The sequence below is a fragment of the Corvus hawaiiensis genome, chromosome 9 (genome assembly GCF_020740725.1).
Source record: "Corvus hawaiiensis isolate bCorHaw1 chromosome 9, bCorHaw1.pri.cur, whole genome shotgun sequence".
NCBI classification, from domain to species: Eukaryota; Metazoa; Chordata; class Aves; order Passeriformes; family Corvidae; genus Corvus; species Corvus hawaiiensis.
The window spans coordinates 21,807,983-21,834,372 of NC_063221.1; the positions used below are offsets into that span (position 1 = coordinate 21,807,983).

At 37.9% G+C, this 26,390-nt stretch overlaps 1 protein-coding gene and 1 long non-coding RNA gene across 5 annotated transcripts in view; one reads left to right on the top strand and one right to left on the bottom strand.

Annotated features, from left to right (window-relative positions):
- Window positions 1-14,716, top strand: part of LOC125330343 — a 30,013-nt gene extending 15,297 nt beyond the window's left edge. Inside the window, exons 2-3 of the long non-coding RNA XR_007205470.1 lie at window positions 10,115-10,230; window positions 12,923-14,716. This is a non-coding gene — a long non-coding RNA (uncharacterized LOC125330343). The remainder of the gene's footprint in view (window positions 1-10,114; window positions 10,231-12,922) is intronic.
- The window catches only part of ST6GALNAC3 (ST6 N-acetylgalactosaminide alpha-2,6-sialyltransferase 3), a 216,318-nt gene that overhangs the window by 2,930 nt on the left and 186,998 nt on the right, over window positions 1-26,390 (bottom strand). For 2 of the 4 annotated variants that reach the window (XM_048313367.1, XM_048313368.1), the window contains one exon: window positions 1,097-1,204. In XM_048313367.1, coding sequence (XP_048169324.1) covers window positions 1,097-1,204 — 108 coding nt within the window. Of the gene's footprint in view, window positions 1-1,096; window positions 1,205-20,099; window positions 20,285-20,480; window positions 21,603-26,390 lie in introns of those variants that run through there. The other 2 variants (XR_007205468.1, XR_007205467.1) reach the window with 2 other exon arrangements.

The window sequence follows — 26,390 nt, forward strand, 5'->3', positions numbered from 1 at the left end:
CTGAGGACAACCTTAGTCCTGTCATCCCTCATCTCAGGGTGCCTACTGTGTGTTTTCATAAACAAAGAACAACATATGTTAATTCTGTTCATTCCATCTGGATGACTCAATCAGTGAGATCTGCAAGTTCTAAAAAGTCAGCCTCTAATGTTAGGATATCCTAATTAAACAGCTGTGACTCAAATTCTGTTTGTGAGGTTTTTTTAGGTTCTGCCAAGAATGAGTCTCACACTGAAGTGACACAGAACATGGAGTGAGAATCTGCACAAAGATTTGACTTTAGGAGCTCATGACCCACTGGACTGGTTACATGCAGAACTTGAACCAGCTTAGATACAGTAGCTGTGTATGTGCTAGTATCATGCATTGTTCACGACATTTCCTGCTTTTCTGAAAGAATGAGGAGTGGTTTCATTTTAAATTTTTCTACCACACACAGTAGATTAAAGTATTTAACTTTGACTTTTAAAAATTGTGTTTAGAGTTATGCTTCTGACAACAGGATTAATCCACTGTCACTGTAAGGTCACCAACAGTAGTTGGTTGGAATTTATGTTGGTTTATGGTGATAGAGCTCACAGGACTTGTTTTATTATCTAATTAGAAACCTCTACTACTCAAAACAAGCCATATATAACCTAGAAAGTTCAAGTAGGTTGCTCAATGGTGGTGAAATGTAATTTCAGGTAACTATCCTGGGCTAATCAGTTTATTTCACTTCCAGGTGTATTTGGTATTCAGAAAATAATATGTTAGTTTTTTCCTCTATAGATTTGTTTTAGCAGTGGAAGCAAGTACATTTTATCAAAAGAGTATGAGCATACTTTGTTTCCAGCTAATTCAGAAATGGCAAAAGATCTTTCATTAAAAATAGTTCCTTATGACATCTGATGTTAGATTTTGTAAATGTTTTTATTTTATCAAAGCAAATGCCATATCAGGAGTGAATATGCTGACAATAGTGTTGCATCAATGCAAAACACTGGGAAATGACAGCCTGATCAATTTTTTGGATTTATGATATTAAAATCAATTGTGAAATTTTGACAAGACATCAGAACTGTAGATGCATGAAAATAATTTTCTATGATCTTACTTGCAGTAGGTGTCATTTATCATCCCATAGACGTGAATTCCATAGCAGGCATCCATAGCCAAAATTAAGGTAAACCAGCCCGTGCTGAGATATGAACCTGACTGGACTCTGTAAAAATACAACATACACAAAACAAATTGCAATGAGAAATTATCAACGTTTTATCAAAGAAATACAATCTATTTCCTGGGACAAAAGGCATTAAGCAGCTTGACAATCTGTCAAAACCATACAATTACTTTGAATTATTTATAGATATGCTCTCATTCTTCCTGGCTTGGGGCCTCCAGCTATTGTCCACAGAAAAAAATACCATGTTAAATATTTGAAGTCAAACAATGCATCTCCTGTAAGACAGAAAATAATTTATTTTCACATCTGAAAGATAGCAATTAGTGGAGTTTGTAAAATGAGATAAAGTTTACCAAAATACAAAATAGTGTCAGAATTTGTGGTGTGTGCATGTCAGTAGGCACCATCTTGTTCTGCAAGCAAAATCTTAATCTGCAGTAGGCTATCCTCAACCTGAAAATTCACACAGTAATGAAACTTCCAAGGATATTTTGGTACAAAACCATCTAATATAAGGTTCTGAAAACCAAAATTCTGTGCACATCCCTTTACATAATTTTTTGTTATCATTCTTTGAGATGATACAGCAGAGACTAAAGCACAAGGGGATAGTGCCCAGATTGACAGTCTTTGCTCAAATGACTAGATATGTTCAATCAGCCCAAAAGTATTACCTGCACCAGTGAGAAAAAATACATGTGTAAGGATCTGGCCCACAGACTGGCTATCTGAGCAAACACATGAATTGTTAACCACAAACCAAATCCTGTTTGCTCTGCTCACACAAATGTTATCAATGGGGGACTGGGAGTCAACAGAGCTACCCAGATAACCTGGGCATGCAAGACTCACTGCTTTCAAACCTCACAAGTAGTGAGAACACACTCAGCCCTTGCTGCTTACAAACTGGTTGAAGTCCAGCTTTGTGCATGTATTGCTTTCAGTTTGACTGAAATCAGTGAAAAGAATTATATTTAAATTATTTTAAAATGCCCAGTTTCCAAAGATATATATCAGAAAACTCGTAAAACCATCTTAAGAGAGCACCTTAATCGAGCTGGATGTGAGTCAGAGGAGGTGATATATGAGCTTTCCGACACACCTGTAAGCTCTTAGCTTTTTGGTATGGCAGGGAGCAGTCTGTTCTCCATCCTAAGTTAAAGCAGCCTAAGGTTTGCACACAATTCAGTTTTGCTGTAAAAGAACTCCCAAGTAAGCCTTTGTGCAAATCAGTTATTGCCACCAACAAAATCTTTTGAAAACATTTTCATCCTGGGGTAGGAATAAAACTTCCATGTGGAAAAAAAAATCCTATAGCAACTTACCCAGCCTATAAACCACAACTTCCCTGTGAGACAGAAGAACCAATCTCAGGTGCTTCTTCCTGATTCACAGCAAGAATGTACTAAGGTTTCCTGCCTCCCTCCTCCTGAATAAATATACCAATCAGTGGCTTTTGGCACAGATTCTGTGTTACTTCCTTGCTCAAGTTGAATTAAATACTATTTAAGACAATGGGTGAAAAAGTAGTTGTACAACCTTTATCATGATAATTACCTGGCACATACAGGTCTGAGATTCAAACTCCTTCTCTGATTAATACCTTTTATTATGGATAGAAGAAAAGCTCCAAGAGCTTTACATTCCTAAAGAAACTCCAGTGCACTCCAGTTTAAATAAACCTTTGATTTTTTTAGTGAAAAACAAATACCTCAACTCTCAGAGTTGAGTCCAAGAACACTGAAAGTAGTTAAATATTCTCTTCCTTGTGCATGTATGTCATCCTTCATGGGTGAACTGGTGTGAACTTCTATCCCTACCTTTCCTGAAATGTCCTTTTCCTTGGGGAAACAGCTAAGTATCTGTTTAGCTGCTTTTGTAGAGGACCATACTGGAAACAATAAATAAAGGGTTAACTTAAATTGAAGAAGGACAAGTGGGAACCAAAGGCAGGGTGTCAAACACCCACGTTTCATTGGGTGGATACCAACTGTAATTGTGCTTCTTTTTTTGACACCTTTATAGCCATGAAACTGTACATCTATTTATCTGCCCCATCAGGAACTTCATCTCTTCAACCAGAATGTTCTGCAACTGTCTAGCAGGGAGAATTCCCAATCCAATTCTTGTTATTTCAGAGTAACATTCTGCCATGATAAAAGGCTGCATTGCTTCTAACTTGCTTTCAGCACTTGCACCAGGAAAACACTGGCCTTGAGCTTTTAAAGCGTTTTAGGATCATAATAACCATTTATAAGAACACGATGAAGATCAGGACCCTTCCAATAATGGAGGTTTATTGGACAGCACTATATTGACAGTAGCATCTGAAATTTTCTATACTCAGGAGGAAAAAGGAATTTAAAAAAAGAATTAATCAATATTTCATGTCTTGTTTTAACACCATTGGACCTTAGTCCTCTCATCTATATACTGCACTGGCAGGATAAATAAAAACAGCAGAGTGAGTTCCAAGGTACCTTCCCTGGGAGATGAAGTACATGACAGAATACAGATTATATACTTTAAACCAAAGCACTTACATCAATCCCATTTTTTCCTCTGAAGATACACAAGGATACAAGGGAATATACTTAAGCAGTGGGGATTCTGGATGATTTGGTAACACCTTAGAATTCAATCTGATACCATAAACATACTTTCAAAATTCTAATGAAAGCAATATTAGAAATGTGAAAACAATTTTAGCTGTCCCTAAAAAGCCATAAATCTCTGAATACCTTTTAAAATATCATCCCATAAAACTGTAGTGCAAAGCAATGTCTCAGTCCTTGCTATTATGCTAACACTGTGCACTCAATTTCCCTCTCTACAGGAGAGTTTTACATGTTTCTTGGTCAGGGGCTTTTGAGACTCATTAGAAAAAGAGTTCCTCTTGTTACTGTAATTGCACTCAAATTTCAAATTTTACACACTGAAAGAAAAAAATCCTCCATTTCTAGGAGGATAAGGCTATAGCATAAGGCTATGTTACTGCACAAATGGGGGGGGAATGAGGATATTAATCTCGAAATAGGGTAAACAGGAGATTGTTAAACATCATCTGTAGAACTACAGCAGGCAGATCTATTGTGATATATGTGTGTGCAACAATCCCAAAATTGTTTCCTATGGATCAAAGTGACTTTTTTTTTAATAGTCTAAAATTAATGGGGTACCAGATCTAGACAGGAAATTGTCTCAACAGCTCAGGAGAAAATAGTGCACTATTTTTCAAAAAACACTTTTTAAGAGATGGCTTTGCTTTCAAGACATGATTTACAGCTGAATGTAGCAGTAAAAAGGCAATGCTCACAAAAAGTTACTTGGTTTATCTTAAAAATGAAAGCCTATTTTGCATACTTCCTACTTTATTAGGGATTCTTAAAGAAATGTTAGTTATTGGTTGTAATTAACTTAGCTAAATACCATCTGCCATTTCAGAAAAGTACATAGGCATATGCTTAACATTAAAGACCAGTGAATGAACATGAAAAGACCAGTGGAATCATCTTAGTTAAAATGCTTGAAATGAAGTATATGCTTGCTTATCTTGCTCTTAGTGAAGGTTTAAGTGCTTAAAATGTCATTATTTAATCTCAGAATATAAAAGTAAGCTCCAAGATTAATAGTTACTTGAAAGTTTCAAGTCTCAAAACATAGAATTGCATTTTAGTAATGCCTTCCATAAGCTCCAGCAGGAAGAACTGACTACAGTTTCTCACAACATGTTACAAAAGGCACTTGCATTCTGAATTTTAGAAGAAAATGGTAAAAGGCACTTTTAGGATTGCTAGAATTGTAATATGTGATACATAAAGCTTTAATTAAAAATTAACTTAAAATAAAAGAAATTAGGGCTCTTTAGCTTTAACTTCCCACTTTTTTACAAAAAGAGTAAGAAATTGATATAAAGAAGATGGAACAGAGAATGCACCCAAAAAATGTTGGCAACTGAAATTCATCTTCTTTGACATCTATAACCATGCTTTGATGTAGGCTAAATGAAGGAAAAGCTAATTCTTTCTGTCATTGGGGGCAAATGGAGGAACATAAAATATTTCCTTAGTGATCCAGGGCAGGTGAGTTCAAACCGGGTAAAAGTTTTGTTGTCACTTGAGTTCTGATTTCACCAGAGAATTCCAGGAAGTTCTTTTCTTCATTCAATTGTTCCAGGATTTTTTATGTGCACAATCAATTTTAGCTCTATGGTTCAATGGACTGTAATTTCCAGTGGGGACTCCAGTGGTAAAAAATAAAAATGAAAAAAAACGCTTGTGAAGGAAAGATGTGTAGACAAGCAATTGCATGTCAATCTGACTGCAGAAAAGAACTTAGAAGCCTATTTTTAAATTCTTTTGGAAGAAACTAGAGATCACAGAAGGTCAATTAAGAGTGTTAATTAAGATAAAAAGCAGGGAAATTTAGTACTTCAAAAAGCTATTAATTAACAGAGAGCTTGCCAAAAGCATTAGATAGACACTTTTCCTTTTTGACTTAATTTCAAAATATTGCAGTAAAGTAAAATTCAACAATGACAGATTGAAATGACAAAATTCTTCAGGCCAATTAATTGACAAAAAAAGTATCTTTTCATAAAGGTTGTTTATAGAATTAATCCTCAGATGACTCTCCTACCAAACAACTGAATCAGCAGCAGCTTTATTTGCAGCAGCTTGTCAGGCCTCTTGATTAATAGATAAGTATAAATAAGAGTATTGGTCTAAACAAAGAGACCTATAATCCAAAGAGCAGAGGCTTTATAATGTGAGATGCCCTTCCAACAAAAAAGTTTTTTTAAAATTATTCAAAATAAACAGAAGTATTTTCAAAACTATGCCAGGATTAACTTAGACTGTGTTCAGGTAGAATTGTCTCTGGTACTTACTTGTATCTGTGGTGCATCAAGAGACCATTAATTCTCTGGGAGGGGGTCAGGGTACTCTGGTTTTGCCAGGCACTCTGTCACATGCCCTATGTCAGCCTCATCTGTGACAGATCCTCAGGAATGAGGGTAGAATGTACACATCCCCTCTGCACTCCCTTGTTCAAGACAACCAGCTCTTTTTCTCCCTGGGTTTCTGCATTGCTGAATCATGGTATATTTCCTTACAACTAAAAATACAGGAAATTTATCTGCCAGTGCATACTGGTGATCCACTATGCAATTCTGTACTAACCAAATTAATGCTACCATTGAACTTATGTTGACTGAGGCTTCCCTTTTTTTTTTTTTTTTTTTTTTTTTTTTTCCCCCCCTGAGGAAGCATCTCTGAGTACAGCTGCTGAAAAACTCTTCTGCTTTGCCAAATTAAACACCCACATTCCCCAAGTCACGGTTTTGGTCTATGCCTTCCTCTTCACATCAGATGTAGATTTGTAAATGACAGATTGGAATGAGTTGACAGAAAAATGCACCCACCACTGAGAGAACAGCAAGGCTCTCACCTCTCCCCTGAGGAGCACATACACTTCTCTTGCCAGAGAGCTGGTTTTTTGAGAGGAGAAAAGGAAGTATATTTGGTACAGGAGAAGGGCAAGACTCTAAATCTTGAAGAATATCAGCCCTAGCCTGGATTTATTTCTGTTTTCTCTAAGACATGGTGCTTTGTTGCTAATTACTTCATTACATACTTTCTGCAGAAAAAATAGCACAAGAAGAGCAAAGAAGATGCAAACACAGAGAATTGATTTTGCCTGGTAAAAATGGTTGCTATTTCTGCATTATAAAGATACCTGTTAGGCAGCCATTTATCATAATTATTCATTCTTTTGTACGTGTCTGTGTGTGTGTGTACACACATGTGCTTGCTCTGTACTCCATAATGGTGCAGGACATCTAATAATAAACAGCCATGCCCCTCTAGCAGTGAGCAGGCTGCCTCACACATCGTGCTTCAGGTCATTCTGAAAAGTGAAACATTTATACATGGACAGATGTTTTATTGTCCATCATGTATAGTTTTATGCAAAGCTTAAACAAGTGGAACGCATTATGAACAGCACAGACCACGTTCCAGATTCAGGCAGGGACTGTGCCCAGCAAGATGTACGTGGGTATGGAGAAGTGATGCACTCCTGCCAGCCCAAACTCTTGGTAGATCATCCTTACTGTGAATCCTGAAAATAAACTGCAGTTGGGTGGCACACTGTTCAATTAATCTCCAGAAATATTAGCTTTCTGTTTATATTAATACTGCAGAGTATCAATTAATTAATTAAGAGTCCATTTCAGTTGAGTTTGCTATAAACCTGCAGTAAAGGCTACTCCTAGGTCACAAACTAGCCCATGAGAATCTCTCCCCACAATCTGATTTTAAAGGAGATGTAATGATTAATAAATCCCATGTCAAAATGGCATCAAAAAAAAGATAGGAAGGACACTTCTGAATGATCACAAAAGGTAGCAGAGAAATGAGGGTTTTGTATTTAACTGCATCTAATTAAAAAACCACCAAAACTATTTGACTTACTATTTACGATTTTGGGCAAGACAGGCAAAACCAACATTAGAAATAAGGACTAATCTGTTACTACAAGTACTGAAATACCTGAGGCATCTGCTTGGGTATTTAATTTATGGATATATTTCCAATCTTTGTGTTATGTACATTTTAAAAAATTTGCTTCCTTTCTTTCTTTGGTCTATTCAATACAGTCATGGAAACCTGAAACAAAGCAGGGGAAAAAAGGCAGCAGCCTAAGAAAATTTAATTCTGCTGTCCAGGCTTCTGTAGTTTCCTTATTTCTGATTCCTTGACCTGACTTTGATGTATCTCAGTTCAGTTGTGAACTCAGGCAACAAGAGAAGGAAGTTATTTCACTCAGTCAGAGAATGCTCCTTCAGATGCCTCTGCTGCTGAGCTTAGAGAAGAAAATCAGAACTCCTGTTTATCAAGGGTGATCATAGAGGTTCAGCTTGCTGCAAAGCGCACAGAAGAGAAACAAGACTAAAGAATTATAATCGTAAACTCTGCCTTCCACCAGCCTATATATTGCACATATATATTATTTCGAGGTGATTCTCATGCATTCTCAAACCTGTGCTAATCTTTTCAATCTGAATGGCATCCCCTGTAGAGAGCACGAATTGGTAGCTAAATTTCTTACAGCTACTGGGCTTCTGCAGGTTGCACTGAGTCTTCAGGTACGAATTGTGGTCTCGGTGCAAACCGTTCACAGAACAGTAAATCCCAATTCCAGTCTTTTTTCCTTCTCCACTCTCTTCTCTAATCATTCTGCTTCCAGAAATACATATTCTCTTGATTTCTCTTGAGTTGAGATTGTTTATTTCTCTTAATCAAGATTCTTTATTTTGCTTTCTTAACTACAGACTGTGGTCTGAGCCACAGCCCATGCTACTGCATGCACTCAAGTTATTAGTAGAAGATGCCTTTTGTGAGTCCCTGGGTTGCACTTGTCCCCTGGGGTCTGAAGTTGAGCAGTTTATGCTCAACAACCTTGACCTGCTGGAGCTGCACTGTGCAGAAAGAAGCACATGGCTCCACTCATCTCCATCTGCACTTGGATTTTGTTGATGAGCAAATGTATGTTTAAGTCAGGACAGGACGCACAGAAATGTTGCCCATTACAAAAATGCAAGTATGTTTAGAATGAAGGAAAACTAAATTCACATAAGCAGGTTTGAGGGCTAAGCTGTTGGCATCTTTACACAGCCATTCTTCTCTTCAAAAATCACCTGAGTAAAATTCACTCCATGGTTAGGGAGACTGAGTTTATTGGGAAATGCAATTCTTCTGGTCTGTGCCAGCAGAGCACTTGCTCCACAGGACAATTACTTATGCTTGCAGTGGTTGAAGCAAATGGGAGGTAATGCCAAAATATCCATTGTGGCACCACAGTGTGCCCCTGTCCCACTGTTCCCCACTTTCTATTGGACTATGCTAGGCCAAAGACTTACTGCAACCCCTGGTGGCTGTGACAAAGGGAGTGACAGCTGAAACTCTGACTCAGGTTTCAGGGCTGGTGCCACAGTCCTCTGCAGGGCAGCTTTATGTGCTCTTCCCTTCACCAGTAGCTGCGTCCAGTTTGTTGAGTCCTAGTTCAGTATTTCCACACAGCGTGGAAGGGAGTAGAGAAGGACTTAAGATTTTCATCCTTTGTAACCAAAAATCAATCAAAATTAAAAACTGTGCCAAGTGGAAGAAAAAAAGACAACAGGGCCTTTTCCCTGCATCTACATTTAAATCAGTATTTGCTGTCTTGGGTCTGCACATTTTTCTACAGGGAGGATATAAACTAAACAGAGCTGCAGTTAATCCAAGATCCCTGAAGAGATTTAATTAAGGAGGCTTTCCCACCCTTTTCTTTTGGTATTAAAGGGCACTCACTATCCCTAGTTGCATATTTTAGTGAAACGTATTGTAGGCGAATACAGAAGAAATTCCTTGATTAGCTCTTACCTTCTCAATACAAGATACTGAAAAGAGTTCACCTAACCTTGTCTGAAAGCAGCTTAAATTTTTCATAAAAACATTTTCTATTAGGTTGGGTCTTTTTTATGTTTAAATCAAAAATATGATAAAACTTTGTAAAGGTGTACATTGGATGTCTGCGACATTGGAATGTGAGCAAAAGCTTTTATAAAGATATTTTGTTTTATTGCTATGGTGAAAATGAAAGAACAGCTAGCATGAGATTGTACGTTAACTCTGTCCGTTTAAGTGGGAATATACTCAGCTAACAGAACCCACACTGATCTACATCAGCTGATACCCTTTCAAATTTTCCACAGTCTGTAGTCATTGTGGTAGTTCAAGCACTACTTCTTTGATATTGACATGGAAGGGAAGGTGATGTTACATTGTTCTCTCTACATTTCACATTTATCTGAGAACTTTGCTTTTTACCAGGATGGATGCCCATACAAAAAGAAAAGGCTTATGGAGGGCCAGAATATTAACTGTAAGTTTTATTTCTGAATAGATAATATTCACCAGAAAAAGAGAATTCAAACTCTACAGATTAGACCTTCATTGGTGCACATTCCTCTATCAACAACTCGTCTGTCCCAGCTGTGGTATTCAGAAGAGTGTTTCCAGGTATTCTAAAATTAATTCCTAATTTGTTGCTAAATTACTAACTGATTATTTGCATTACAGTAGCACTGTGAATCCTCACTGAGCAAGGCACTGTACACACACGACAGTTCTTGAACCAAAGAGCTGAACTGTCAAATACCCAAGAAAACCAGATTCTTTGGAGGAAGTACATGTACTTCTCCCTAACACCACATCACGTCATTAAGCCATGTGCTCTGGAATTGCATCCAGAGCCACAGAGCTCTTCTCTACACTGTCTATTTGCACTAACCAAAGGTTCATCTTAGATTATGGAACATCAATATTTTTAGCAAAAAATAAGTCTTAAATCCAGACAAATTATTCTGATATGGAAAAAGGAGGTAAAAATAGAACTTGCATGTGTCTGAATTTTAATTCAATTGCAAGAGGCCATAATGTAACCCATCAGTCAAGCTTTGAAGACAAATTGCTAATTAACACAGATGTTGCCTTCTCTTTTACTACTGTAACTTTCTCCAGATTAACTTTTCCTTAAAGTATAAAAGGAACAAAATATTTCTCTTTCCTTTTCTTCTGTTTTTTTCTTTTTGTAACATACATTTTAATGAAGCACACTCACATATATAGGTATCACATTACAGTTTAATATCAGTATTAGGGTCTTGCTTATTTATATTCCATCCAAATGGATCAAGTCTTTCACTGCTTTCTTAATTAACTCACCTCTGTCCAACTATCAAGAAAGAAAGAAATAATGCTCACATCTGAGCTACTGAAACTTCCTCTAACCCCTCCTGGCTTACATAGTAGCTGGTTTTCTGATGGGCATCTTTTGCTCATGCACATTGTGGGCAGAAGAGGTTGAAGCCTAATTAAAGCCCCACTTAAAATATAGGGTCCCAAATCCTCAGGAGACACAGGATTAGCTTTTGTCGTTCCCCTTCTGTTCCCCCAGAGTCACTACATTTATTCAGTACATGCCTGCAGCCACTGGCTCAAATATTTACATTGGAGGCAGCACCGTGATTGCAGGCAGAGCAAGAATGGCAAACGTTCTTCTCTCAGATGGCAGCCTTTAGAAAAAGCAAGATACAGCAAACAGTTCAGAAAAGCAGGAGACTGCCACAGAGAAGCTCACAGGAAGAGAAACTATGGGTCACAGAAGATTTCCTTCTATCCCACTGAACAGTTTCTTCAAAACTGGACAATTTCAGAATATTTTCTTCCAATATTCATTGAATAGTCTGCAGGAGGTTAATAATACAAGTGGAAGCCTTGAGAAAAATCTCCATACTTATTAGAATGGCAGTGAAATGCTTTAAACACGAATTTTTATGGCTTCTCTGCTATCAACTGAAGTAGCAAATTAGTTAATTTTCCAAGTCTTTCACAATCCAGCTTTGTGAGAATAGTAAACACAAGAATCATCATACTAATCATCTAGCCAGCTCACTGTCAGTCTAAGCTAATGCTCAGGTATCAAGAACGGTGAGGACTTCAGTTAGTACCAGGAATATGATACTTCCAGTGAAGCCAAGTTACTAGAACACATTCATGAAGTGTGACAGTGGTCCTTTGCTTTATAAATAAATGCTCTGATTTGTCTTCCACATTATATTTCTCTTAGTAACATCATCTTTTCAGTGATTCCCAGTATCACCTAGGTAAGACTTGGCTATGCTGCCACAGAATTCTGCAGGCAAGCAGCTCCTCGAGAAGGCCATACATGTGACAGGATCCATCAGAGGAGCCTGTGGCTGCTCCCCTAGCACCAAATTCAGGACATCACAGTTAAGTGAATTCTTATCTACAAGATTTGCATAACAAACATCAAAACAAGCTAATTCATTACAATTAGAAACTGCAACCCACTTGCCACAATTTAGCTGACTCAAGTCTAGACTACATCCTTTTGGCACCAAACTGCAAAATCTAGAACTGACAATGGTTATATTGCAGAGAACCTCAGGTAACACTAGGAGCTACACTGCTGGAAGGAACACCAGATTAAAAATTAAGAGTTCAATCACACACAATAGCAGAGATAGTGTCACAATTAGCTTTACAAAACAACATCATTCTTTATAAAGCTTTTTCTTTGCCTCTTCATGCTATGTTCCTGATAAGCTCTAGCCAACAAAGACATTATACTAATTACAATTAGTTATACAAAGTGTGGGACAACTTAAATGATTTATTGATTTTGCCTCACAAAATAAATGTTATTTTGAATTCCAAATTTACAGTAAGAAAAATAAAGCAGAAGCCACAGATGGCATGTTCAGTCCAGACACGTATGAATGTGAATATACTTACACGGACGCTCAATCCATTTAAAACTTTAATCTTTTCCCTGGAAAAATCAGTGCAGAGTAGGTTTTATGCAATTAAATTCATTTTTCCCCTGAGCAGAGACATTTAAGGTACAAAACCAAGAGCTAAGCTGTTTAAAAAAAAATGCTTAGAATAAAGAGGATCTTCCAACAATTTTTTTTTTTAAATGTCTTCAGGCCAACAAATAAAGTATGCACGTTTCTCATGCAATATTAATGTGGCACTATGTTTGCATTTGATATAATCTATTATCTACATGCAATCTGAAAAATAATCTGAAGTTGTGTTAAGTATCTTTCTGTGTTAACTACCAAACTGTGGTAATGCCCACTTCATACCTAGGCATGGAAATAACAAAGGAATCTTTTTGCTTCAGTTCTTTGGGAAATCTTTCTAAGAATTACTACAAGACCCTCCTTTGTCCTCCATCCTGCAACATCATGAAGGTCCTGTAATCATACTGAGAATTTGCTTCTCTTGTGAATATCCTCAGTGTTCAAGTGTATTTCCAGGAAGGATGTGCAGCACTGAGAGTCTGAGCAGAACACAGCGCTTGATCCTTCGGGGGACCCTCTCGCAAGTCCATTTTGAATTCCTCTGAAGTTTAAAAAAAAATACCTAAACTCACTGAAAAATGAAGAGCTGATCCAGGCTGATGTTCTCCCAGTCCTTTTTACATGCCCCATCTCCAGAGTGCCAATGCACTCAAGCACTTAAGATGTAAACCTTCCGTGACACAGACCATGAACGTACACAAGAAAAAAGGCTTAGACACAACAGCCACCCCCAGGAACCAGCAGGTTTACTCCCTGCTCTCTGCAGTGCCTTTTGCCACTACACCAACCATTTTGTCCTCAGTCTTGTCAAGTGAAGGCACAACACTTAGGAAAATACATCTCTCTTTTTTTCTGGTCTGCAAGTCAGCATTATCTGATTTGGTCTACTTCCTACAGCTTGTTCAGTCTCGCTTATCAGACACACTGGAAAATATTTCCAATAATAAGCCAGTAGAAATCTGCCTTCATATCTGGTGTCAGGCTACATATAACAGAAATCTTTTCATTTTAGTTTTAAAGTATTGCTTCATTCAACAAGCCGACTGCTGGCTGACACACAGTCTAATCTAAAGGCTATGGATCAGCCGGTAAATGCAGAAATTCTATTAGTTTCCAGACCTGAGGTTTACGCCTTTCATTTCAAATGAAATCAAAATCCTACACATGAATAGGTAAAGCACAGAGTAAAGATCCTTTCTTGAAACCATCCACTACATATTACATGAGTGCAAGGAAGAAAGCAGTTTCTGCATCTTGTAGATACTGTATTTCTTGTGCTCAATGACTCTGGCAAGGATGGTAAACAGCAGACATAAAAGAGATCCATTTTGAGGAAAAATTAAAACCATGACGAACATTATATTAGGCAACGTGAAATCCTGCAAAGGTACAAAGACAGGCATATTCAGATATGCTTGGTATTAACAAAACCTCTCTAAGCTTGGATAAATTTGACTTTCTTACCTAAATTCGATTTTAAAAGTCATAATCAAACTTGTCTATGCTTTAAACGTTTTGGAAATGAGCATCCTCATTTAGGACCAGTAGAAGGAAATAGTGCAAAAGTGCATATTACAAAGTATCCAGAATATTGAGAAGAGTATTTCTTTTTCCAAACTGAAAGAAACACCACCAACAAAAAGAGATTTCATTCCTTTGTTCTTTCTAGAAGTGTACATATCCAGCTTTATATATAAATACAAGAGATTTAGGAGTGATTGACTCCTAACTTCATTTTGCTGTTAGCTCTAAAGATATATGTTCACTGGAAGTTCCCAGAGCACAGGCATCAGCATTTTGACACAGTATATGGAATGAATCCCCAAATTAATAGCAGAGAGTATAATTCACTTCTGGTGTGGTTTTCCTTCACAATGGTGGATCATGATAATCTTAGAGCAAGAAAATCAATTGTGATTACATGATCACACTAATAGTGGTTTGATTATTTTTGCTGTAGGTCTTATTCTGTGCATTCAGTTAAGGAAATTGTTCCATGGCTTTGCTATTTATTCAGGAAAAAAAATACAGAATAAAAGCATGACTTTTTGTTCCTTGAAAATTTAGCTGTAATATTTGTCTTTGGAGTATGTCATTAAACAGTAAAGAAGCTTGTTGGGCTCCCTCTTTTTCATTATATAAGCCTATTCACATCTTTCATTTGTACTTTGTGTTTATCTGTATTTAATCTGCATTTTCTCCTGACAATAGGTTTGATAGCCTTTTGTCTCATTTTGTGCTGATGCTATCTTACAGCTTGATGAGAACAAGTGAGTTTTTATTCTTTATCATAGCTCTTAGCTATTATAATATACAGTTCTCAGGCGTAGATATCCCATACATTTTCTCCAAGAGAGGTAGAACTGTAGGTGTTACACAAATATAAAGAAATGTTACGTCAGCTAGCTTAGAGTGAAAGCAAACAGAAACATCAAGATGCAATGTACAGGTCAGCTCTCCCTTAAGTCCAATAAGTCAATTAAATCACAGCTTATGAAGAAATAAAAAAAAGAACCACAAACATGATAATTCTTGTTTATCTCACAGACGATAACAGAAGTGCTGCTTTATCTTGTCCTTTTGACAGGTATATGCCAGCACTTCTGATTCTGCACAAGTATTTTTGACAAGGAAACGGTGCTCTGTACTCTTCAGTCAAAGGCTGACCTAAATGGTGCTTTAAAAATAACATTCCGTTGGGTTTTACTAAACCAGGGCGGCACAAGGCTAATATAAAAGATAAAATATAAAATATAAAGTCTGAGCGGGCACCATTGCTTATGTAGTACCTTTCATCACAAAAGGTTTTTGGCAGAATACATGCACACTGACAAATGCAGCCCTTAGTGCATGGCAATGATAGAGGATAATTTAGGATGAGGATGAAGAATCACGTATCAAGTGAACTCCCCAAAAAAATGGGAGATGCTTGTTCAATGCTGGCAAGAGAGGAATACTGCTATGGAGCGTTTCCCAATGCATTCTTGAATTACCTTGGAAATCGTTCACCTAAGTACTGACTGGATCTGACTACATTTAACTTGTTTCATCTGATGAGACCAGGTTGTATGGCTGAAAGTTTGTGATAAGAAGCCAGTGTTAGAAACTGCGTATCTCAGAAAAGCAAAGCACAACCCTAAACCATTCATACGGAAATTATTCAGTATAAACAGGTAGTTTCTTCTTGAACTGCTCATATAATAGTCTGTACCCATGGATCATTAGGAAAACCACGTGCGTACACAGATTATTACCATACGAAACAATGAAGACGTCCTACATCCCCTCACAGGTTTGCCAGCATTGCTCAGGGGTTCGTTATTTGAGAGCATTGTCATTATCCTTTATCTTTATGCTGTGTAGTATTGTCCTCCATTGTGCAGTATTCATTATTACACACTTTGTCATGCACTGCCTCAGCAGATCTATGTAACACACACAGACTACACCAACTGATTTACAGATACCACAGACATACACTGCACTCACATCCATCAGAGTATTCCTCACCCTTACAAGGCAAAGAACAGAGTTACACTAGTTTATACACTGGAAGATCACACTTTGTAAATATTGAATGATTTTAGAGGTGACATTATGACTTTGTTTTCCTTCTGTTTGTTCCTAAGAGGATGTAAGAAATAAAAATGCACTTGTGGGGGAAGGAATATAAACTAAACTATTCTATAGATTTCAGCAATTGTTCAAAAGCTTGAGAACAATAATACAGGTGGAGGAACAAGAGAGAACATCTTCGACTGAGATCATTCAAGTTTGCCACTTACTTATACAAGTATAACCAGAGAACTGCTCTTCAAACAGGGAGCTGTCACTTCTCCTCTAAACATGAGTGAAGCTTTGTTCTTTTTTACCTTTGTATTTTTATTTGATTTCTCTGAGTGCAGGCAAAGGATTAGTTTGAAATAATGGTTTTTTTCCCTGCACAGTGAAATGAGTTTCGCACCTCTAACTTGCAAAATACAATGTATCAGACTCCATAACATTTAAACAGAGTTAACAGAGGCAGGCAACTGGAGTGGAAGTATTTTGGGCAGAGCAGTGTTCGAAAAGATGCTAGATATTATCTCCCTCAGTCCTCAAATACCACAGTAAATGAGCACATAAGTCAGACCTCATTTCTCCCTGGAACATTTTTTAAAACTGTCTTTCTGACAGATTTCTGGAGTTTCCCCTTAAGAAGGGAGTCTGGGATGAAGGCTACAAATGTAAGTTTATCTCTTCTTGGTAACTTATTTTGCTATTCCATAAATCATATGAAACGTGATTCTGAATTGCATGAACACATGAAAATTAACCATGGGAAAACACATTGCAATCCAGAGGTGAAATCTACATTGGCAACACGTTCCTTTTTAAGCAGTTTGATGCTGCACGTAAACAAGCCCTCACAGTTTTATGCAAGGTGTATAAGGGGAAATATTATCAACAAGCAGAAAAGCTGAACCTGGGGTGGGCAAAGCCAGGTCTGTGCAGCTCAGTTCCATCTATGCTGAGCTCATGTACCATCCCCACTCATGCTCAGCAGCCTGTCAGACCCTGCCTGAGTCAAGCTGTGTGGTACAGGATGTTACTGCTCCAATTTGTCAACACCAAACAGCTGGAGGTGGCTGATCCCACACAGTTCTGGAGCACATGGTGCAGGTGTCCAACCTGCTGCAAGCAAAATAACCAGACTAGACCAACTCATGGACATTGGAAGCACAACAGCAGGCACAGCACAGTTAGGAAGGGGCCGTGTCTTAAAGCAGCGTAGCCACGAATGTGTATCTTGGCCCTCCAAGAATGTGCATTCATGAGGCCTGGTAAAGCAGCTTCCCAGAATTCTCTTAATAGGAAACTGGAAAAAATAAATCCACCAGAAGACAGCAAAATATCTGATCTTTTGATTATGGATAAGTAAAAAGCTCCAAAACGGCCTTGTGCCTATAAAGACAATTATTGGAACCACGTCTTTTCCAGCCTGGATTGAAACATGCCTGATATTCATGTACAAAGATCATTGTTGTAATGGTAATTTCTTTGCCACTCTAGGAGCCTGAGTAGCAGACTCAGCTATGATTAAATCATTCAATTCACCTCTTTGTATCTTTTACCTGGCATGACATTGTTATTTACCTGAACAGTGGCTACAAACCCCCACAATTCAAATATTATACAGTGCAGCAGACTATTGCCAACCTGAGACAAGAGCACTAGTAAAGCACTCCTCCCTAAGCAAATAATGCTGTGAGCTTTTCAGTACTTTTCCTTAGGTGCTTAGCTTTCTTCAAAAATAACCATGAGGAGAGGCAGAAAAGATATTTGACAAAGTGGTTAGGTGGAGGCTTACATTTAAGATGGATTTTCATTCAGTAGCAGCAGGTAGAAGAGGCATGTTACAGAAAATAATATATTTTTTCTTTCCTCCTCTTTGTAAGAGAAGAAGAAAGTTTCAATCCAAATTAATTTGTATCAAAATTCCATTAAAATGAAGTAAAATTATTTATGTTCTTTGTGATCACTTTTGGTTTTTGGTCTGACATCAAACTGTAGTGTGCTTATATCCAAATGACTGTGTGGATAAAGGGCTTCAACTGCCCAAGAAGTAAGAAATAGAATTTGCACAAAGTTGCATGGAATTATTATTACATTCCTTCACATTTTGGAGTGCTCCAAAATAAACAACAACCCTTTAGGGCTTTGTTCCAAGTACTTCTGCAGAATTATTAAACTGTTCACACACCTGTGAATCCAGCAGGCATTGGCTGGTTAGAGCGTGGTGCCAGTAATGCCAAGGTTGTGGGTTTGATCCCTGTATGGGATGCTCACGTAAGAGTCCCTTCCAACTCAGAATATTCTGTGATTCTGTGATTCTGAGATTCTGACTTACTAACTGCAGCACGTGGAAGCTGTGTGAAATATCAAAACGGCCTACTCATGGATAACACAGTTGTACTATCACTGTCTCCAGAATCATAGTATCAAGCCCAGAGCAAGTTGAAAATCAACAGAAGATAAATCTAATTCTCAATTGCCCTGACAATGCACCATAGACCACAGGACAACAGGAAAACAATGTGTTTGCAAAATACAAGTTACACAGACAAGTTGTGGGATATCCCACAAGGCATACACAGGCATTGGCAACATGACTACCTGTATGGAATTTGTCCTAGCAGCTCCTGAATGACTCCCTTACCGGGTGGGCAATGTGCCAGCAATATGCAATTGTGATGGCAAAGCAAATGGAGGTCCATCTAAAAAGTGAAAACCACTGTCTGCTTCTGCTCCCGAATCTCATAACTGAGTGGGATGTAGGCTTAGTTTTTGTATGCAAAGAAAAACCGTCATCCTTGCCTGAATGCTTGGAGAACTTTCCAAAGTACAGAATTTCAAACAAGCTTAAACCCCAGTAAATCCTCTTTTGCTGTACAGTCTGTCCTTTCACTGAACACGTTTGAAATATGGGGAAGCTGATTTCCCAGAGTGCCATCCTTCATTGGCTCAAATTCTCACAGAGGTTTGTTTTCTCACCCAGCCCTGCATATTCCTCCCTCTAATGAGTGCAACTGTACTACGAAGCAGCCAACAAAATGACTGCCTTGTCACAGGATCCAGGCTCCTACAAACAGGAAACAAAAAAGAGACAGATATTGTTCAACCCCATCTCCCCAAATGGTGCAAAATTCCTGTCAATAAATTGACCTAATGTTCCTGAGGGTTTTGCAATTCTTGTTCTCCGTATTTTACAAAACGTTCTTTTCAATGAAGTTTGAGTAGATCTTCAAAAATTTAAATGAACTGGCCTGGAAAGGGCAAGCAATCAACTTTGAAGGCAAAAGAAATAACCAGTTTTCATTACAGAATTTATATATCATATAGAAATAGTATCCTAAATTTAACCTATATGGCACCCACTAATCAGCATGAGCCTCACCTGGAGTAACAATATCTTGATGAAAGAAAAAAAGTACTGATGGCCTTTTTCTAAATTCTAGGAAGAGACAGAAATTATTTAGAAGAAAAACAGTGCAAGTGTTGTAAATATTGAAAATATTTCTTTAGTATGAAGCAGAAATTATTTTATAGATTTCCTGTTAGAAAGTCTGAAACCCATTTTCTTTTCCTGCAAAGAGAATTAAAATATTCTGGAAGTGTTTAACTATAATGCTCTAAAATATGTATTAGGTACAGAGATAAACTCTCCTAAGAAAATAGTAAGAAAAAAATCTATTCATGAAACTGTACATCGTTTACCCTTCTGGTTTCTTCTGGAATAAAAATTAGTATTACAGCAATTAAAAGGATGAAAACCGCAATTAATTAATTGGTTTGTAAGGGCAAAGGAATAAAATCCTAGATGTATTCCCATGGGATTTTCTGAGCCATTTTACACCGAGTCATCTGCCAAGAAGAGGTCACTTGAACTAATCCATGCTTACACCTTGGCATCTCCATTGAAACATGTCATCTCTCCACTGTAGAGGTATTACTCACTGCCTGTGACACTGAGTCTCAGAAACAGGCCAGACTTGATCTGAATGGAGGTGTGACTGATGTGCATTTCACAAGCCAACGAAATCCATACACTGGGTGTCTCAGGAGACTAACAGTCCAACTTCCTTTGGAGTGTTTTCCTCTTCTGTCTACCTTTCAAAGCATTCCTTCTCCTGATACAGTAACTGCAGTGTGGAAAAGGAATCATCAATAAAAATTCAACATCAAACAATTAACTTTGTGGGACAAAACCCAAAGGAAAGTTAAATGTATTTGCTTATGTTCATTTTCCTGAAAATCAGGGCTTAAACATTCACTACTAGTTGAAAATTCATCTTCTCTAACTGTGAAACCACAGCTTTCCTGGTCTCCCAGGCTTACCTCACACAAAGCCATCCCTTCATAAACTGGGAATCCTGAAATCTCACAGTGCCTGGCAGCAAACAAACAAATGAAACAACACATCACAGAATAAAAGCAGCCATAAAAAACCCCTCATGTATAAAAATTAGTTGTCAGATAGCTGACAACTCCATTCTGTCTTCCTGTAACTTGTAATATGCACAAAACAACCCCTTCACATTTATCACTATTTACCAATACTACTCTCTCAGGTCTCAAAGCTTGGACCAGCTACAATCGCCACCCACTCCATATTCATGGAATCCATCTCCTTCTCATGCCATCTGTTCTTTGTCCTGGATTAATCATGATATATAGGGCAATACAGTTGCTACCTGCTCTGAGCACTGCTCCCAGTATCACAGCAGAGGTTTCAGCAGAATCCCAGCTCTGAGGCTGTGTGTATCATCTCCAAATGCTTGGTGTGAACCACTGGAGCCTAGAGACAAGTTTTAGGACTAGTACTACTTCTGATGCTGTTATCACTCCTTATTCAATAGTGGAGGATAGTTTCTCTCATATTTCTTAGCACTACCATGCTCCAAAGCTACATTTGTTGCCAACAAATCTAGTTGGTAGTGGCCTCTGATGGATAACACATGATCACATTTTAAATTTGGACTTCAAAAGGATTCTAAGATTTACCTCTGAAAATCAGGCTTTGATTGGTCTGTTTGTAAATGTGATAATACATGCATTTTAGACTCTTGAAGAAACCTGACGTGCTAGATATAGAAATTGTAATTTTCCTCTGTGAGTATGGCTCCATTACACACATGTTCAGATCTCATTTTTTAAGCAAAAGCCCTGTTTAAAAAATAATTTTACAGGTTTTAAGATGCCTGTAGTCATTTATTCAGAATTTTTCCTTTTTCTTTCAGTCAGATATTAATAGAACAGCAAAGAAAATTCTTCCTGTGGTTCAAAGAAATAATTTTTCTCTATATCTGTCTTTGCTTACATGTGAGGGGGGAAAGGCTCTGATAACCTACAGCACAAGCAAGAAATGTGACAAAGGAAAACTTATCTTTTAAAATGCTCTCCCATTTTACTTCAGGTGAAACAGGCAGTTAATATGCTAGAGGCTGCTTTCTGTGTAGCCTGGAACAGCAAAGAGACACAGCATGCTAAATATCACATATAGAGCCTGAATCATAACACAGCAGTTTAGTTACTATTGGAAAATCTGTGACAACTTGAGACAGATGGACAAGAATAGAAGTTTTACCAGGTTTGAAGTTAAAAATTAAATACCAGTGAGACTATTTCTTACTATTCCCAATATTAAGAATGCCAAAAAATTTTACAGAATCACAGAATTTGAAAAATTAGTGTGAGGGTAACACATGCAGCAAACCACACAAGACTTTACCCTTGCAAACAAAGTTGCTGAGCATTTTTGCTCACAGGAAAAGCATCTTAGTTTGAATTTGTATGATAAGTAAATATTCCCACTTCTCTGCTGGTTTGGAAGAGAGGTTAATAGAGGTGAAACATTCAACCAACATCTCTAACATACACATTTTTCTGTGCAGGAAATCATTATTATTCCTGCTTCATGATTTTATCATCCTGGATGTAAGACCTACAAAATGGAGAAAGGTTTAGAATTGTAAAAATTCCTTTTAGAGCAAAATAGAATTACATATTTATGTTTCTGGTCAGAAAGTAAGCAAGGGCAGTAATTTCATTGAATAAACAGAGACCAAGTCATCACCCCTCTCTTTATAGAGATCGTAGCTGGGATTTGCAGATCTCATCCACTGAGGCTTGGATCTTCAGACCTATCAAGGCTGGTAAGATTCAATCCAAGCAGTAGTAACATTTAAGTGGATTCTATTTTTGTTCAGCTTGAATTAACTGTCTGAAAGATTCATTACTTACATTGTTCAAGGCTCTGAACAAATCTGAATTAACTTTAGCAGTTCATTTTCATAGGACAGAGATAGTTTGTACACACGTACAAGGTGAATTTTACCAGTGACCTAGGTGGGTTTGATATGCACAAGACAAAGAAAACTCAAGGTACTTGAGCATGTTAGAACCTGATTTCCTTAATTCACATTAATACCAACTATATGGAGTATTGTAGTTTAAAAAATCTTTGATGTTAATAGTGTGAGTGATAAAATATGGGTCTAATCAAAATGACTGAGTATTGCACATTAAACCCTGCAGTACCCAATTACTCATTGCTGTTTCTGGTGAGAAATGTGATATTCAAGGGTATAACCTAACCTGCAGCCATAAATAACACATATATTAAAAAGAACAGACTGATGGCAGGGCTACTAAATGCTGTTCTTTAACTTTGCGATCCTAGCTTTGAATCTAGTGGCAGCAGTAGCAGTACAGTAGTTACATGGCATGATCAGGTCCACGGACCCAACAAAATCATAAAGTGGTTGTGCTTGTCAGAATGCAACATTAATAAGCTTGGGCTTGTTATGGAGATGATCTTTCTTTAAAAAAGGGCTCACATGTTTTGAACTTGTCATTTTGATTTATCTAGGAGTCTCTTCTTGATTTGCCTTGAAAAACCTTACAAGGGACAGCAAGAGACTTTTTTGGGATGTCTTGTCACAGAAAAAGGCTTAATCTTACTGTCCACCCAGTTTGCTAAATAAGCAACCTGTCATGCTCGTATTAATTCAATCAGGCCAAAGCTGAAATTCATTTTGAAGCTCGTATATCAGCATTTTTGTCTTGAACCAATTGAGCTTTTTGTGTACGAACACAAAGCAGCCTGTCATAGACAGGAAAAACAATTTTTTAGAAAAAGAAGAAAAAAACCTCCTTGTCAAATACTTTGGGTTAGGATTTTTTTCCCCTTTCAGTTCAAACAAGTGTCTGTTTTGTGCTGCAGAGATTGGTACAACACTTCATCCATTTCAAACGAGAGGCTGCTTTATGAACTCATGGAAAATGGTTATTTTATACAGCAACTTGCAGATATGATCCTCTGACAAGCAGCGCTCATTAAAAGAGCATCAGCTGGCTCAAGCAGTAGTCTTGGTCGTTATTGAAGTAAGTCAGAGCCTTGGGGATTTTAACACCATTTGTTCAACAAACAGTCTCATTCTGCCCAGCTGAAAAAAAAATTTCCAATTTAGAAATAAATCTTTTGTAATGGGCTCAAGGAAATGTATGGTATGGGAAGATTGAGAAGTTATCTTTTATACAGGCATTCTGTTCACATCCAGGATGATTCTGCCTTGATAAACGAACAGTGACACTATTGGCAAACCTGGGATTTGAAGCAATGGTTCATTAATGCAACTGCACACTAAGTAATGTACTTGGCTGTCAGCATTTTGCTGGGTTTTCTTCCTCATTGTAATGCTCTTTTTCCTTCTGGATATGCTTAAAAAATATCCTGGCACTCCTGTCAATATATTAGTTTGAAAAATGTCACCATGGGCCTGTAACCGTGGTATATATGTAACTGTGCATTGACACATGCATTGGCTTGATGCATTCTGGTGATGTGAGTTCAGTCTCCTGTAGAGATCCAAATTATGATACGATTGCACTGAGCTTACAGACTTCTCTCATGCTGGGATGGAGATGGTGTGAGGAGCTAAATTCACAAAATAGAGCAACATGCTCCTACTGCATGGTTTGAATAGTTCTTTCAGCTGCACACAGTGAACATCTTGCTTTTCCTTAGAGGAGTTTGCAGATTAGATATGACTGAACTGGGGGATGTGGGGTATTCAGTTCTTCCCCCTCACTAATACAATCCTTCTCCTTCTGAATGGAGCTTCCACCCTTCCTTCCTTCCCTCTTAGTTTTTTCAAATCATATTCAACAGCTCCCACACCTACCTGTCAGGGACCAAATGTTTAATGCAATGGTTTGTATAGTCCATGGCTCTGCTCCAAGAGGTTGAGTGCTCAAAGGCCCTGGCAAGAATATTTTGATGTATCATTTAGAATTTAGGATCTATTTGAAAAAAAAACCATCGGAATTGGTACTGTTGGTATGGCAAGGTGTTAGAGTGCAAAGAGAGTAAGGCAGGCTTTAATATCAAGGGGAATGACATACAAAAGGGACAGACATTAATTCCTTCCATCTGCTACCTATAGATGACAGAAGGTTGATCAAGCCATCTTTGTGTGATCAGAGGGGAAAAGCACATTTTCAGCACAATTATGTAGCACCAATTTTAACTATTATCATATTTGTCAGCAAGAATTGCTTGCTAGTCATTGGATGGCTTACATAAATTTATTTTGTGAAGAACTCAGAAAAGGTGTGTGTAATTGTTTTAAACATGTTTCATTCGTTTTTAATTTGTGGACTGATGTGACTGGTGTGGAATAAAGCAGCCTCATGCTTCCTGCCCCAGGAAATTCTTGGAAATTAGATATTTCACCTCAGTGGGATTCACATTCAATGTATTTTAAATTACAAGAATCGAGTCTTTTGCTTGCTTCTGTCCATCTGTGTTATAGTCTTGGATTTACTCCTATACACAGAATGTATAGATTGCTTCTTATCTACATAGCTTAGTGCAGCTTACACAGAAAAATCAGGAAGGAAATCTCAAAGGCAATTATGTTGGAATTAAACAGCTGCAAGGAATCGTCAAATGCATTCTGGCCAGACCCAGCAGGAGTGTTTGAAATAGTTTGAGTTTATGCGAAAACTCACCTCACATGGACTTTCTGAAGGAAGACATAAGTCTCTGGTCAGGACTCTGTGAAATTTTACAGAATTGCTCAGTTTTCCCCAGTCCTATAAAGACATTACTGACAGTCAGCAGACCTCTTCTTTGCTAGTGGCTACTGATTGTAATCCCTTTTCCCCCTGCCCCCATAGGTAGGGAATGTGAACAAATATACATTGCAGTTAATGGGATCATCCTAAATCCTTCAGAGGAAGCTATCCTACTCCATTAACCCACTGGGGACTGGCTGTAACAGAGGCAGAGTGCGGTTTAGCTCCAAACCTGTCTCAATTGTCACAGTTTCTTAGGATGCCCTGTACCAGCGTATCTGTGTACACAGACAGGGCTGACTGCACTGAGCCAACAAGGACGACCTACTGTTCAAGCTGGAAAGCACATCAAGGAGCAGTCCTGACTGATTCCACCACCAGGCTAACATCATGCTGTATATTTGATGTATCTTTCCAGCTTGCCCAGGGGAATCTCCATTCTTATAATTTTGGCTTTTGATGTGCAGCACCTAAGGAACAAAAATACTTAGCAAGTTGCAAACATTAAGGGTGCACTTGAAAGCTTCTTCTTCCAAGCCCACATATCTGATATTGAAGGTGCCCGTTGGCACATTCCAAGCAAGAGCAATTTTAAAAGCTGAACTAAACATACTATTATTGATCTGATTTTGTCTGCTGTGCGAGGTGCAGCCCTTCCCCGAGGTACCTATGCAGTTCCACAGCTGACGGCCACTCAGAGCACAAGTTGATTGATTTCCTATTTGTATCCAACAGCACTTTAGTGGCATTAAATATTATTTAATGGCACTGATTAAATTTTAATGAAATTACAAAAAAATCTCACAACCAAAAATAACTGCAACCACGACTCCTTAACTGTAGCACTGTTCCAGCTCTGAAAGAAGCACACTGTCTGGTTGCATTGGAGGGTCACATCTTGATTAAGCAGAGTGTCAAGAGTATTGATAGCATCTTTTCAGTATTCTGGGGAGCAGCCATCAACAAAACCCTAACAGAGTACAATGGCTTCTACTCTCTCTTTATTAATCATGAAAATATATTTACCATTGGAGCAGAAGTGCACTGTATGGATGCATCAGTCCTCTTTGCCCACATCCACATTGCAATCCCCTTTCATTTCACAGGAACTATGTTTAAAATGGAAGTCAGTTCACATGAATCTTCCTGTTGCAAACAATTATTGTT